The following is a 16,545-nucleotide window of genomic DNA, read 5'->3' as shown; positions in this document are numbered from 1 at the left end:
AGCTTGTCATGATTTGAATTTTTGATACATACAGGGAAATGAGTTGGGAACTCTATGAATACAGAAATATTAAAAATGCGCATTTACATTTCAGAACAGAATTATATGGAGAGTAAATTAGTTAGTACATCAAAGATTCATGTATTGCTATGAGCCTGAAGGGAATGCTACAGCAAATGTAGCATTCCCCTGATTCATTGGCCCCTGGAGTTCCTTGAAACAAGAGGTTTTTGTTAGCTGCTCCCAGACCCATTTGTTTCAAAAATAGTTTTGGAATGTAGCAGAGGCACAAGGGTGATAATCACAATATTGTTGATAATAATGATTAAATGTTCTATATGCTGTAAAAAAAAAAAGAAAAACACAAATGAAAATATGCATCATTAGGATTCAATGTCTGTAAATGCTGTTATAATCTAGTGATGGAGGCCAATAGGGGGAAATGGTCACAGTTGCCTGATTTATGACCAAAAACATGATTTTCATAATACTGTTGTAGAAAAGCCAGTATACTTGTGTCCCAACAAGATAACACATAATGTGCTGCTTTTTGTCTCTGTAGCCGTCGTATGGGGTAGCTATCTTCAGGTAGTGAATTCATGCCGGAATAGTGATCTATTCCTATCAGAGCTATTGGAATGTTGGATTGTTTTATGTAACCATGGCAACCAAAAAGCAATCATGAGTAATTTAAGAGTGTTGAGATGCTGTGTGAAAGCTATTTGTACCAGCTTTTTACTGCAAGTAGAAAACAAAATGGATGTAATGGGACCTCCATCACACACACACACACAAAAAAGATATTGAACACATCTCTATCTTTTGTGTTATGATGTAAAATTTCCCATCAACATATCATACATCATCAAAGCCAAGCCTGCATGATGCTAATTAATCTAATACGTCACCACAGAGATGTAACCATATTCCTCCGTACATTATGCAGGATCATGGGTACAATGTCTAAATCGTCAGAAACAATGATTGTTTTGAAAAGATTACTGTTTGCCCAGAAGATTTGACTTAAAAGTCGAGAATTAAATGGAGATTTGTTCCCATAGACAACCGCAGTGAATTTGCTGTGCTCAACACCACAACCAACAAGCTGCCTAACCCTCCACCTTACCGCAGAAATACCCAAAATGAAGCAACAAGAACAAGAACAAGAACAACAACAACAACAAAACAACAACAAACCTGTCACTGTAACTTACAGATTTAAAGGGGATGGCTAGTAACTGATCAGTGGGAATGCTGAGGGATGATTGTTCCAATCCTTGTGGGATTCATTTAAGAGTACATTATATATCTATTCTTGTGTGAAAATTATTTGCTTCAGAACGGTCTCATATTCAAGTAATGTGCAGATTAATGCTTCCAGGTAATCGTCCCTGGTCAGTGACGGAGCATTAAACTGCACATTACTTGAATATGAGACCGTTCTGAAGCAAATAATTTTCACACAAGAATAGATATATAATGTACCCTTAAATGAATCCCACAAGGATTGGAACAATCATCCCTCAGCATTCCCACTGATTCCCACTGATCGGTTACTAGCCATCCCCTTTAAAAGCAGATGGGCATTGATGCAGTGCCGTTTGTTTGTATCTGGTGGCCTTTCACATCTCACAGATGGTGTGTATATTATAAAGATTGCTCTTTTAAGAGGGTATGACCATTTCTTGCAGAAGCTAGCAACCACAAAGAGTGAAACAAAAGTCCCCCTTTCAAAATTTTCCTCATTAATTCATGATAATGGTTTGGTCTTTTATTTTACATCTTCTTAATGGTGTAGAACTTTTGGTAGGAAACATTAAGATAATGAAGTAATTTATATCAACTTAGAAATATTTGCACATACTCAGTTTCAGTTCAGTTCAGTTCAATAGTTTATTACTCCAAATGAAAGAAAGGAAACCAAATGAAAGAAAGGAAATCATCATGCTTGGACTATTAGGAATTTAATTTTGGAACTTTGTTTGATGTTTGTGTTATATGCTATCATGCAGTCATTAATTTCTTTGTTTGTGATATGTAATGTCTCACAATAGACCGGCCAGCTCACTCCACCATGGGGGACTACATGGTTCCACCCAGTGCCAGACGTCAGGTGGCTCTACCCCCTCCACCGGACAGTCACCACTTCAGTCAGCATGGTCACGCCCCACCCCCACCCCTACCAAGCTCCAAACCGCCCACCACCCCACCCCCATCAGGTAGCTCTCATGGTGAAGCAGCCTATCTAGACATGTCACAGGCCTCGCTGGAGAGGAGGAAAAAGAAGAAAGGAGCGACTCCTTCACAGCCAAAATCATCTCCTTCCAGCCAGTGGGAACCAGTTCAGTCTGGTTTGGAGCAGTACGATCGGGTGCCATCCCTCGCCAGCCGCTCCAGACTGGTGCAATCAGCATCAAACCAGTCTCATCCAGCCCTACCCGCATCAGAACCTCCAGCCACCCAAAGACTTATGTTTTATGGTTCAAATGATGATGAAGTGGATTTATGATAATGCCATACTGTGGCATCATGGTGAACATTTCTTACAGTGCTTTTTCCAAGGAATTGACATGATTTTGCAACTGAATACAGGAAATTTATCAATGCCATCAAAGAATTTGAAGCAACATGGAACAGACCTACACATAGGTATTCAGTATCACCTGAGTATTTTTGATATAATTTTGAGGTCATTTGGCTTTATAGGGTGAACTTTTCATGTTATTGTGTCAGTTAGTTGTTGATTTAATGTTGTGTACATTTACCAGTAATGCATATCTTGTTTGGAAAGGGTTTGGTATCTTGTAGTCATAACATTGAGGGTGGTTGTATTCTGCTCCTGTGAACATTTTGACCTGCTCCTGTTCACAAAAATGTGTGTGTGGTGTACAAACTGTGACAGTGAATACTGAAATCTGGGCAGCCATCTTTCTAGTGGTTTAATTTGTCTTTGATAATTTGAGGACACCATACCTCAAAATGGTTATTTTGGTCGTCTTGGTCATGATATACTTACTACAAGTGTTACTCTTATTCTCGTCGGGCGTTTGGGTTCTCTGACATCATGCGGACCTGCACCAGGTCCTGGCACAGTTCTGTCCAATGACACTAATCTGGAGATATCATGCACGTACGTAGTGACCATCCTGAAATTTAGCTATTTGGGGGAGCCTTTGTCAAGTAAGTTTGAGAACAAATATTAATTATATGAGATGATAAGAATTACGCCAGAGACATCATTACTTACTCTTGTCTCTTTTCTATCCGTAATACTCTTTCTATGCCGAGTAATTTTCCAGTGTGTGCAGGCAAGAACAGAATACTTGCTTGCGATTAGTGGTAGGAGTTATTTATTGACTGAACGTGTAGTTATTAGTTTGATGTTTGAAGAATTTGCATTCTCATTAAAGCTGTGGGTGTACTGGTGGCAGAATGTTTGCATTTGCATCAGAAATCAGCAAGCTTCACTCAGGTAAATATTATGTCAAAAGTTTGTTGAAAGAACTTCATCAGTTTGTCATGAAGTTTTGACTTGAACTCACAAATTTGATGAGAGAATTTATTAAAATGATTTAGACATTAATTGCGACTTGATAAATACAAGCTAAATTATGGAAAGATGTTCCACAAATCACACTTTCCTACTGATTATTTTAATGGGATTATGTCTGTACAGTAAAGTAGCTATGCAGTTCAGTTTGGAGACAACAGAGAAAGATCTCTTTGTGTATGGTGATATGTGATTTGAGTGGAATTGAAACATATGAAGGCTTGACAGTGTGTTTGTTTGGATTTGCAGTACAGAGGGTAACTGCCTATTTAAGAAGTAAAGAAATGGGACAGAGTGTAGTCCAAGAATTGTGTCCTTGTCGTAAGCCTATTTGGTTTCTTTTCGTTGCGTAGATTCGTCTGTCCAGTTGACTTCTTGTAGGGTAACATATAAGCAAGCAGACCGTGGGAATATTGAGGAAAGATTAAACTGCCTTGGTTTAAAAGCACAAGCCAAAGAAACTCTTACTGCTCTAACAAGTGCTGGATTGACCCATGTGCCAGGTATGTACAGCTGGCCAGGTCTCCTTATATGCCAACAAACCCAATTTTTTTATACGGAAACTTTGTAATTGGAATCTTGTGAGCGATGTGCCATTATTCAGAGATGATTACTGTAGTCAACATTGTGATTTCATGTAGTCCAGTGTTCTACTTCATTACTGGATGATTTTATATAATCTTTGCCTCATACTCACAGCATTAGTCAATGAAAAGCATTATTGCAACATTTTGCCAACTCTATGTAATCTCTCCGTTAATTTGATGACAAAGCATTATTTACTTCTTTTCTGCTTTTTAGTATGCTTCCTGGAACCATAGTACGTGTTCACTTTCTACACCTTTCCACAAGGGTTATATCAATATCTTGTTCCCTTTAAACTCAAAGTGAATATTACTGCACAGTTTAATTGTATGTATTTCAATGCCTAAAGGGAGATTTGAAATGGTACACTTGTAATATCATGTTTTGTGAGATGCCCGAGGTTGAAGTATGGAGAAATAGGCAATATACCCAATATCAAATTTTTACACTAAATCTGGTTATAATAAATCATCCCTGTCCTGCAGTATCCCCAGAAATTGTTAGAAAAGTGATACAAATATACTGTACAGTTCTATACAGAAAACAAATTTACATAGCAGCCTGAAGTGCAAATGTAAAAGGACAATCACATTAATGACTAATTTGCCCTTTCCACATGAAATCACTATCCACATGAAGCCAGCATCCAAATGAAACCAGTATCCACATCAAACTAGTATCCACATGAATCCAGTATCTACATGAAACCAGTATCCGCATCAAACCAGTATCCATATGAACTCAGTATCCACATGAAACCAGTATCCACATGAACTCAGTATCCACATGAATCTAGTATCCACATGAACCCAGTGTCCACATGAATCCAGTTATCTACATGAAACCAGTATCCACATGAAACCAGTATCCACACGAAACCAGTATCCATATCTATGAATCTAGTATCCACGTGAAACCAGTACAGCCGTATCCACAAATTCAGAATTAATCTGTTCCTGCTTGTGAGGGTTAGACTGGAGAACTATACAATTGTGCTGAGCTAAATATCTACCACACAGGTTTGTATGGTATAATTATGTTAACAAAATATTAGTATCAACTTCTATACTCACAATGTTCATTAGTTTTAAAACACTGTACTATTATTCATCTTCAACATGAGATATTCATTGATCTTGTTTTGATTTTATTCTATTGCCATGTATTAACTGCCATGATAGACGGGCTGTGAGATGTGCATTTGTTAACATATCCATTGGGGGATTTATTTAGTTTCATTTTGTTATCATGCAAAAGTGTGCAACTGCATCAGCTCAGAGAGCATGAAATTTTAAGGTTTGGATTCCTGCAGAATAATTCTCTGTAGATGCTTGCTCTTGGTATCTTTGAGTTTGTATTAATTTGCTTTTGTGTACATACAGGATTTCCGGATGAAATTCCTGAACTCCTCCCAAAATTTGGAAGACCAAAAATGGCATTCCTCTCATGAAGCTTTGCGCAAAACTGCAGTGAAAATGTTTTGCCCACATCTTGACTATCCTAGGACGTTCTCTGAGGAGCTGCTTAAAAAGAAACATTCAGTAATAATTCATTTGTATCATATTTGTAAATACTTACAAATATTAAGAGAAATGTAACTTCTTTTATATATTTGAAAAGTGATGTCAAAGCATTTCTGTTGAGGTTGTGTTCTGGCAGCAGATACCCAAGATGTTAATTTTCACTTGATTTCAAAAATGTCATCCTGATTTTTTTTTTTTTGCATTGTATTTTGCTGAAGTTTATAGGCTTACAAGTTGGTGAAACTGTTGCATGTCAAATCCCTGTGTAACTATGGTATTTATATTCATCTTTTGAAATTATCCATAATGCCTTATTATGTGGCTGAATGTATTATTTTAATCCATCTGTATTCAGCCTCTACTCTCTGCCCTGTGTGATGTCCTATTTTATGTGTCAAACATCTGTTTTATGCAAGACAAACTGCTCATGGAATTAGTAAAGTTAGTTTCATGTCATCGAGTCCATATTAGACCTTCGAGTATGATGGAAAATGTTTATCATGTTCATATTATATGTTTATTCATGTATGGTATGATACTCATAACAAAGCAAGTGAATCAAATGTTGTATTATGTGACAATAAATGTCAAAATACTGATTTGTAATGATGAAGATTTTTCGTGATCATTTCTTGAGTGGATTTTCACTAGATTGTGATATGATTTGGCCAGTTGGTGTGTGGATATCTTCTCTTTATACAAGCATCACACTGTCCCAAAATTGAGCAAAGATGGACACAAGATATTAAAGGGAAATGTTCAAATTTGGCTCTGATCTTAATCCACTACTCATGCTTTCTTATGGTGAAGCCGCCATGTCATCATCCTTGATAATTGTGATTTGTTAAAAATTTTGAAAACATTCTTATTCCTCATCCCAATCACAATAAATTCTTAAAGACATAATTTACCATTTGCAGATGAAGCAAAAACCCAGCATTGGTTCTTTAAAATAGTTCTAAAATGTGAGTTAGGGATAGAAACAACCACTGTAAAAATTTGAATCGGTATAATTTACAAAATGTGAACCATAGTTATAATGAAAATGTTTCCAGACTAAATCGTCTACAGTTACAGTTTACTGAGAAAAATACAGATATCTCCTTATATTTTAGGCTTTATCGCTAAAATCTATACTGTATATGATAGGATGTTTTGTGGTACAACAGACCTACACATATGCATTAAATGTCATATCTTGAACATCTTTTAAATCACTGTTCCTAAAGGTAAACAGGACCTTTAAACTCTGAACCCAGTATATCCAATCTATAGTTGTTCAAATGTAAAGGTCAGAAAATCATCCGAAGGTCTCCTTTAAACATGTTGGTTTGAAACTATCTGCGGCAGAGCCCCAATGTGACAGTGTCATGTGTGGGTGAGTTCTAGACACCCCCGACCCCCCATTTCATTCTCCTTCCCTTTCCCTCCTCCCCCCCCCCCCCCACCCATCTCTCTCACGAGTCTTGTGAATGTTCAGGTGAAGAGTGATGAGTTGCTTGGTCCTAGTCTGAACCACTGCGCTGCTGACGTAATTCATTAAAGGGTCAGTATGGTATTGGTGGAGATGAGAAATGGGCTATCAACTTTTTGCGAGATATCAAGAATCCACTTGTGAAATAGTACAGAGCATACCATTCTAAGAGGTATTCAAAGTCAATTTGATGAAACTTGGTTTTGGAATGGACGAGACATCCAAAAACATCCAAAAAACAAAGTGATCATAATAAACGGTGGGTCCCACCTTTTATTAGAATTGCTCGTATTTGGGTATTTCAAAACCAATTCTTATCAAATAAACGTTGAATTTCTCTTGGAATTACATGCTCCTTCATATTTCATTAGAGACTTCTCATTATCTCACCCAAAATGTTAGAAACCTGGAGTTAGGTCTCAACCAACACTATACAAACCCTTTAACTTGATATTTACAGTCTCATGGGGGGGGGGGGGGGGGGAGGGGGGATCAGATCGTGCAAAGTAAGGGGGGAAAGTGGTAGTTCTCCATTCAAACTGGCAATAGCCATTGTATTGAAAATCTCATTGGTAAGAAAATAGAAAAGAAATTTTTAGCAGTGTAATAATTTCTTTTTAAAATTTAATTTGATATACCAAAATAGAATTGTATTCTTTTCATGATCACAACTTTCTTAAAAGAATACACTGTTCTACAGAGTGCCTCTCATATAATATATCGGGGTTCAACACTAACTTTTTGCTCTAGAAAAAAAATTTTTTTTTTGCTCTGATGGCCATTTGGGCCAGTAAAATTTTTAAATTTGTAAATTCTGGAATTTTGTGGCCCGAAATAAAAACAAACATAGAAATCCAATTTGAATCTTAGTTGTCACTAAGAGATAGCCATATCGAAATTTGGTGACCTGACATAATTTTTTAGTGTCCCCAAGTCACTGCTATTGTCGAGTCCTATGTAACAATAATGAAGAGTTTTATCGCAAAATGGTCTAAGCGCCATTTTTAAACATTTCAAATTAAGTCCATCATCAGATAGAGCAAAATTAAACCTTTCCAGTAATACCTCACTTGTGACATAACAAGGAATATTCTAAAAGTTTGATTAAAAGTACAAATTTTATTTTATCATTATTTTCTTTGTTTTTGAGCAGCTTTAATTGCAGATATCTCAATTTGATAAGAATGAATTTAGCTCGTTTTGTGATAAAACTCTTCATTAATATAAACGTCCATTATAATACATACACCAAAATGTGTATTCTAATGTCATATATTGAGCTGTTTGCAGAACGGTACATGTACATGTATTATCAACATACTACCCTCTATTTTCAATCAGACACCATTTCACAAATCACAGAAACTTGAAAAAGAGAGTCTACAGCACCGGTCCAAGCCTGCATGTATTATTAATACAAAATAGGAAAAGCACAACATGACATTGTGCTTCAATTATTAATACAAATAACCAGTTTTATATCAAATCCTCATTACAATATATAAGTGTATTGAGCGGAGTGAATAAATAGTGATTTTCCAATATTCATGACGTGATTTCTTACATGTTAACAAGAAATATTTTGTATTTATCTATTAACGTTTACATTTTAAGGAAGACATCCACTCCAAAATTTCATAAAATTCTTAAGAAAAGGAAAAAAAAATCCCTGCAGAACAGTGCAAAAATGTTCAAAATGCAACGAGAAATAAGGAAGTTGTGACACTTTGAAATTTCATTTTTTTTTTCCAGAAAACACTTCTTGACCAGTCGTTAGGAATATTCAAATCAACAATTTGATGATTTCATGCTCTCACTATTTCTTCAGAAATCACAAAAATCTCACATTTCAGCTAAATAGATACAAAACTTGCCTTATCTATTTTCGTATGGGAATATGCTTTAACTGTATTAGCTAGAAATAAAATCTTTTTCGAATTTCATATAATTATAACATACATGAAAAATTGTGAGGGCATGGCATCATCAACTCGCTCGATCATTTGAATATTCTTAAGGACGACTGGTTAAGAAATGTTTTCCGAAGAAATGTGAAATTCCACAATGTCATATCTTTCGTATTTCTTATCCGACTGTTGTCTGTTTTTGAAACATTTTGGAACATAAAAGAAGAATTCCACAAAAATTCATTTTTCATGAATATTACACATTCCATCAACTTGTTACTGACATAATTAAGGGTAATATCATTCCCCCTGCTTTCTGAAAGAGGTTAGTCAAGGGCTCTTTCATTAAGCTAGAAAGTGAAAGTATGTTGAATTTTCTCTGTATTTTCTTTATATTGTTGTCCACACAATGATGTCATAAACTGAAGTAGTCTCCTTATCCAGTCATTACTACACCAAAACTTTAAAAATTCATAACTTTTGCATCGATTGTCCAATTCTCCTCAAACTTTCACTGATGTGTTCTACTAATGTTCCTGCTTTCACTCGATCCACATTGCTCTTTGGGTTTTGGTTTCCTTTAATACTTAATGTCTTAGAATGTTAGTTTGTGAGGGAAAAGATATTTCGATGGGTAGACGAAACTTGGATGATGTGGCAGAGAAGGAAGGACTAGTATCAGTGAGAAGATAATTTAATAGATGGTATAGTTTTGGTCGATATTGGTTTATTTTATGAAAATTGGTTTTGAAATGGCCGAGATATCCAACAACAAAGAGGTCCAGGTGTGAGTTTCTTTAATCTTCCTCTACAAATTACTACAAATTGACTGCTTAACATTACAATGTCGGTAGTTCGGAGCTTGGGTATTTGTTCCATGTTCATCGTGTCACTGCCGGCAACCAGGGACAGCCTGGTGGTAGTGTCGCTGCCCGGAAAGCGGTAGATGACAGGTTCGAGTCCCACTGGTTCCTTTTTCCGACACGTTTGTTAATTTATAACAAATTTAATTTGTAGAGGGAAACAAATTGAAGAAACTCACACCTGAACCTTCACCCCTCTGAATAATCTCCTTTCAACAAAGAGGTCCTTATAAAAGGTGGAACTCATCTGTTATCAGGGCCACTGTGTTTACTTGTGTTTGAATATCTCAGCCATTTCAAAACCGATTTTTCATCAGATACACTTTGACTTCCTCTTAGATTTGTATGATCTTTAACTCATATTTCATAAGTGGTTTCTAATTATCTCGCAAAAAGTTGAAATCGGAATCCCCCATCTCAACCAAAACCATTCCATGCCTTTAATGTCGGAGGTGGAGACAGAAGTATTAACAAAGGCTATACCTGGACAGAAAGTATAGAGTAAATTGCAATAAGAAAGAGATATATATTTGGGGATAGAGGGCGGAGGAGAGAAGAGATCGAGGAAGAAAGACCTAAAAATGGAAACAAAAAGGTTGAGATATCATTAAACCCGGATTGTCATAAAAATCATATCGCTATACAAACTTCTTATAAAAGCTCTTATTACTTACAACCTTAACCGAACCTTGGCAGGAAGAGAATTCTGTGATACAAACAATATATTTCACATCATTTATGAGAGTAATATAATCTGCACATTCATTTGAAAATAGTTTCTGTTTGTAGTATATAAGGAGGGATCGACTAAACGATCTCGTATCCTTAATCAAACGGCCGTCCAACCGCCATCGATGACGAGCGACGACCCCGTCATGTTATCACACGCTGACGAGCAGACGAAGTTAACTGCCTCGCCGATTTGCTCTTCCGTAGCGCATTCCCTGGTCGGGTGCTTCTCTAAAAGTACCTCCTGGCGCGAAAATCGAGCATTTCAGTAGAAAGGAAGTAAACAAAAAACACAAAACAAAACAAAACAAAACAAAACAAAACAAAGCATGTTTAATAAGGGACTACACTACTGCAGGACCAGCAAAATTTCAGATGACACACAACTCTGAAGTTAGTTGTACATTGTATAATGTCAGTCATTTACTTATTTAAAGCAAGTCTGCATACACTGAATAGAAAAGACATCGGTCATGACGAAAACACACATTAATTCATTCACTTCTTCACGGAGATGCGTCTCTCTGAGGTTTTTGAAATCATCCATGTTACCTCTGTACAAATCTAAGTTTCCTGTACGTGTATTTGAATCTTACAATGATCACGCTTGCCTGCATGCTATAACTTTATACACGTTATCAATCTCTGGTCAAAAGGTGGCGCTCCTTCTCTCCAGCACACAGAAATTGAGAGCTCTTACATGTTGTACTTGTACATATAAACGTTGTTGGAATGACTGAGTGCCTGTTAAGTGGTACAGTATTGATGAAGATGAAGAATTGGGCTTTTAACTTTTTGCGAGATACCAAGAAAACACTTACAAAACAGCATACCATTCTAAGAGGAATTCAAAGTTTAATTGATGAAAATCAATTTTGGAATGGCTGAAACATTCAAACACAAAGTGAAACAAAGCGATCGTAATAAAACTTTTTACATGTATTAGAATCAATCTGTTTAGGATATCTCAGCCGTTTCAAAACCAATGTTCATCCAATGAATGTTTAATTCCTCATGGAATTACATGCCCTTTCATATTTCATAAGAGGTTTCTCATTATCTCACCAACAAATGTTAGAAACTTGAAGTTAGGCCTCAACCAAAACTATACCATCCCATTACACCCTTTTTTTGTGTGCTTAGAGTGCCGATTATCAGTACCCTATGCCCAATAGCACTGTATGCACAAAGTCCCCGGCACAAAAGGGGGTTAAAGACTAGTCTTTATAACCACGGTGGGGCTTGTATAAGCTATTATTATCATCTCTGAACGTCGAAGATGTCAAACCAGGTAGAGTAGACTCCCGTTATAACGAAGTCCTCGGAACTGACAATTTTCTTTCGTTATTTCGAAATCTCATTATAATCGAACGAATAATAAACAGTGAAAAAACATATCTTGAGCAGATAATGTTACGGCCTGAATTTTTACTTTGTTGTATTCGGAATTTCGTTTTAACGGTTTTCGTTACAACGGGAATGTACTGTATCGTAACTCAGGGCCTATATTACGGTAATTTGGAGAGAAATGTCCCGTCCGTTTTACCTTGGCTTCTTGAAAGGATATCTTGTGTTTGGCTACGAGTTCCTCAGCTTGTTTGACAAATACTAGAAAACAATTAAACACAGAAAGATTATTTTCAGAAAACCACATACGGGATACAGACAAAGAAAAATTGTCATGTAATGAAAAAAAAAACCCTCGTCATTTCCAATTAAAAAACAAAACAATTTATTGCTTCAGAGACAGGGTAAAACCTTCAACTTGTCAGTATCACCGTCACACAGCTGTAATCGAAGTGAATTGAGCTACCTTAGGTCGCACTTAGTACAGATTTGGTACAAATGATCTAGTTTACAACAATAATCTAGTCACTAAGTCTAATGTCATGCGCCATCAAAATAGAGACAAAAAGCAAACAAATAAAACGACAACAACAAAGACACTATTTGGGCGAGTCAATGAGTTTACTCAGTATTTGAGGGAATAGTTGATGAATTGGATGGTGATGATGATGACTGATACAGTATAAAATTCACCATGAACTTGATGACGAAAAAAAAAATGAATGAAAGATGTTACATGATAAAGACATGTACTTACATTCCGTAGACACATAACCAGGGCAGACCGCGTTGCAAGTTACACCGGTCCGCGCAAATTCCAGTGCTACAACCTATCAGAGTAAGTGACAAGAATATCTTGTAAGCTTGTAAAGTAGAAATTATATGCAACTTGGTTGCGGCAACTTTTTCAGAGCACTCGTGCACATCCTGACAGTTTGTTGTTGTTTTTTGTGACCAGCGCAACGATTTCTTAACATGTTTCCGTCTACATGTTACGGCAAAGCATGACGTCGATTGAAAATATGACACCCTCACCCCCAAAAATAAATGTTATTCATCTAGAAATTATGTCATAAATCATGCAATGTATATGTAATATAATCATAATCAGACTTGAAAACATACATGCCATCTGCAGAGAATATTCTGCATGTCACTTTTTCTTCTTTATTTTGTATATTACGAAATATCTTTTCGACATTCATTGTGAATTCATTATCCATCAAATGTTCGTTTTTATGGCCATTATTTTCATCATGTATGGGTATTTGGATCGAATCATACCTTCACATACATAACCTTGACACTAGATATAATATCAGATATAATAAAAAAAAAATCTTCACAAACCAAATCATGAACAACAGAATGTTCACCTTTGTCAATCCCAGAATGCCGTGCTTGGCTGTGACGTATGCTGATTTGTTCACCGAAGCCACGTGACCATGAGTCGACGAAATGTTGATGATTCGACCCCATCCTGTATAATAATCATTCGCGATATTAGTTGCTATTGTAATGCGTAGAGGGGAACTAAAAAAAAACTGTTTAAAATTGCATTGGCGTCTCTTTAACTATGTGTACATAACATATGGGCAATAAAACTATTCGAGACGACGTTTACTTTGTCTTCGTAGCCAAGATTAATTTCCTTTTCAATTTCAATTCAAATATCAAATGCAAATAAATCAATTTGAAATAAAAGGCGAACATATCTCTTGATTCGATGAATACAACACCTCTTAGAAATTTTCCACAAATTACATTTGTACTGTGCATATTTTTGAAGGAATCATTCGTATATTCTAGCTTTGTCACAAGCAAAAAGAACATGCATAATATACGTGAGCTTGAATCAACTGTTTCAAGGATGATTGATTGTGGTTAATTTTAAAAGCATGATGGTGCGGTAGAAAGTGATTAGTATAGGACGTTACGCTGACAGTAATCGCACTGTAGATAATATGTTGCCTTGACCCGTTCCGTAGGGGAAGCCGGTGACCTGCGTATTAAGGCTATGAGCATTTCAGAATTCAGTATTGAACGGGTTAATTACCTTTGCTCTTCATGTCTGGTGAGAATTCTTTGATGAGCATGAATGGAGCCGTGAGCATCACCGACATCATCGACGTCCACGTCTCGAGCGGGAACTCGTCGACGGGGCTCACATACTGAAAACCTTGATCGGAATAAGAGCAGACCAAAAACGAAAACAAACTAATAACCTAAATCATCCCAAAGATGTTACTCGCATGCATGAACAAGAGTCTGCTTTGACATTCGTTTTGATCATCCCAGAATTGATTATGTGATGTCATATGTTCAATCGTATACATTGGTATATAATTGAATTTGATTTGTGATACGTGATTTTTCCCCAAAAGGATTAAGTTTTAGATTATATTGCTCAGTTTTCTTTCATATCATATGTTTCAAATTTTTTTTTCTTAAATCTTTCTTCCATCATCTGTGATCGATTCTTGTCACGCAGACTTTTTTCTCGGTTTCATTTAATTTAAATGACTCCATTGTTAGCTATATGATTTTGCTTTTTGACGCTTTTTTCTCATATGAGAAAAAAAGCATCATCAAAGGAAAATGAGTCTAATTTCATTCTAACCAGCATTGTTGACCAGAATGTCGATTCCCCCTGGATGGCTCTTTCTGATTTCCCGGCACAACCCATCGACTTCGTCTGGTCGAGAAAAGTCACCGTCAAAGTGGCTCACAGACATTCCAAAATCCCTGCAAGGTACAAAATATCAGAAGCAAAAAGGTAAATAAACATGCATAGAATTAACAGAAAGAGATGGGAGGGAGTGGAAAAGACAAGAATTTCCCTCTGTATGATTTTCGCATCCTGGACTAAAATTTGGACAGATCAAATATCCTAGTTTTTATTTTGTTTTGTTTCTTTCCATGTCAAGCACCTTATCTGTTGAAAAAAAAAATCGAAATTTCCTTTAAGAATGGTTTTCCAGGTGCAACGACAAATATCGTGAGAATTTTATCTACATATAGCTTCCATTTCGTTTCGTCGCCAAGCCAATCAATAATGTTAAAATTAATAATCGTATTAGGCCTACAACTTGAGAAGGGCTGTATTTGAAGAGTTTGTTCGCAAAAACCGATAAGTCCATTTTTGAAGATTTTGAAGTACGGTCTCTGTCATAAAGTACAAAATAATACCTTTTAAATGATATATTGGTCACTACATATAAAGGTACATTTTTGAAGTTATGGTCAAAAGAAGCAACAATTTTCTTATTATTCTCTTTATTTTTCTTGGCCTCTAATCGCAAATATCTCCATTTGGCAAATATGGACTTATCGGTTTTTGCGAACAAACTCTTCATTTTAACTTGTCAAATAAGAAAAAAATTAACAGCAAACAAAAGCGTCGTGTCAACAGTATTATACACAACATCTATACATACCTATATTTTATCTTAATCATCATTGATATACATAATACATAAATACACACACACATGTGATATATGTATGAATATATATATATATATATATATATATGTTATGCATATCACTTTTTTTCAAATCATTGGAATAGTGATTTTACTCGCTGTAGGGCATGCATACCTTTGAAAATCCTCCTTGTGTTTCTGTATCACATCTTCGCTACCAAACCCTGTCAGCAGAATGGAATGTCCTTTACTTGCCAGTGCCCGTGCAATACCGAGGCCTATTCCACTCGTAGAACCGGTGACAAGAGCTACTCGTCCTGCCATTCTTTCTGGAGGTGAAAAAATGGTAATTAGAATAGGGCACGGATAATTTTGAGGACTGACAATTTTTAGCAGTTTTGAGGAAAATATTTCAATTGATTTGAACCCCATGATTTGAGGCAATTGCTGGGCCATGTAATATTAGAACCAATAATTGTGTTCCAGTTGTCTCATTATGGTGATGCCATAGATATGTACTTAAAAAAAAAAAAGAGAGATCAGTTCAAATCATCTCTGGTATTCGCAACTTGGACCGAATGTTTCATCCACAATGTCTTTTTGAAACCAAAGCGTTAAGCCTGGTAATGACAGCTCTTAGCGGGGACGCAGCTATCTATGTCAGACAAGGCTATCTAATCAATATGACTGTCATTTTATCCGTGCACTCCTTGCAGCTGTTAGTAGTGAGCATGAGTACAGTCGAGCTAATCTACAACAACCTCTATATAATAGTATTTAACCAAGTATTACAAATTATGATGTGAGTGTGCTAATGATGAAAGTTATCCTCATGAAAGTGCATGGAAATATATCGAGACGAAACTCAATATTAAAGGAAAGGAAGAGAATGAAATAAAAATGAAATGAAACGGCAACTAAGGAGCAAGTGATTTGAATGATCGACAAATACATGCAGTCAGAAGAACATACAACACAGAGCTGCTCCGTGCATCCCTTAGTTGATCCGACATGACATTGTTATTGAACCGACCTATATATCGCTTGCCTTGAGAATTCACTCTTCTTCCCAAAGTTTGCAAATTTCATGAAAGGATACTCACATCTAATGAGTGTCCATAGGAAGGCATATCCTAGATGAG

The 16,545-nt window shown here is 36.2% G+C and overlaps 2 protein-coding genes across 2 annotated transcripts in view; one reads left to right on the top strand and one right to left on the bottom strand.

Moving 5' to 3' along the window:
- The window catches only part of LOC139735978 (uncharacterized), a 211,915-nt gene extending 208,401 nt beyond the window's left edge, over positions 1-3,514 (top strand). Inside the window, exon 16 of the mRNA XM_071646733.1 lies at positions 2,055-3,514. Within this exon, the coding sequence (XP_071502834.1) occupies positions 2,055-2,509 (455 nt within the window). The 3' untranslated portion in view covers positions 2,510-3,514. The remainder of the gene's footprint in view (positions 1-2,054) is intronic.
- A 7,217-nt stretch (positions 3,515-10,731) lies between these two features.
- Positions 10,732-15,727, bottom strand: LOC139735964 (D-beta-hydroxybutyrate dehydrogenase-like). Its single transcript, XM_071646719.1, has 7 exons — positions 15,579-15,727; positions 14,599-14,723; positions 14,035-14,157; positions 13,355-13,458; positions 12,736-12,808; positions 12,178-12,239; positions 10,732-10,875 (listed from the first exon to the last, which is right to left on the bottom strand). Exons 1-7 carry the CDS (start codon positions 15,725-15,727, stop codon positions 10,732-10,734), a joined length of 780 nt encoding a protein of 259 aa, XP_071502820.1.
- Positions 15,728-16,545: the final 818 nt, after the last annotated feature.

The sequence above is a fragment of the Diadema antillarum genome, unplaced genomic scaffold (assembly GCF_040938485.1).
Source record: "Diadema antillarum isolate AM-2024a unplaced genomic scaffold, OU_Dant_1.0 seq00000616_RagTag, whole genome shotgun sequence".
Classification (NCBI taxonomy): Eukaryota; Metazoa; Echinodermata; class Echinoidea; order Diadematoida; family Diadematidae; genus Diadema; species Diadema antillarum.
This window is presented reverse-complemented; position numbering and strand designations above follow the sequence as displayed.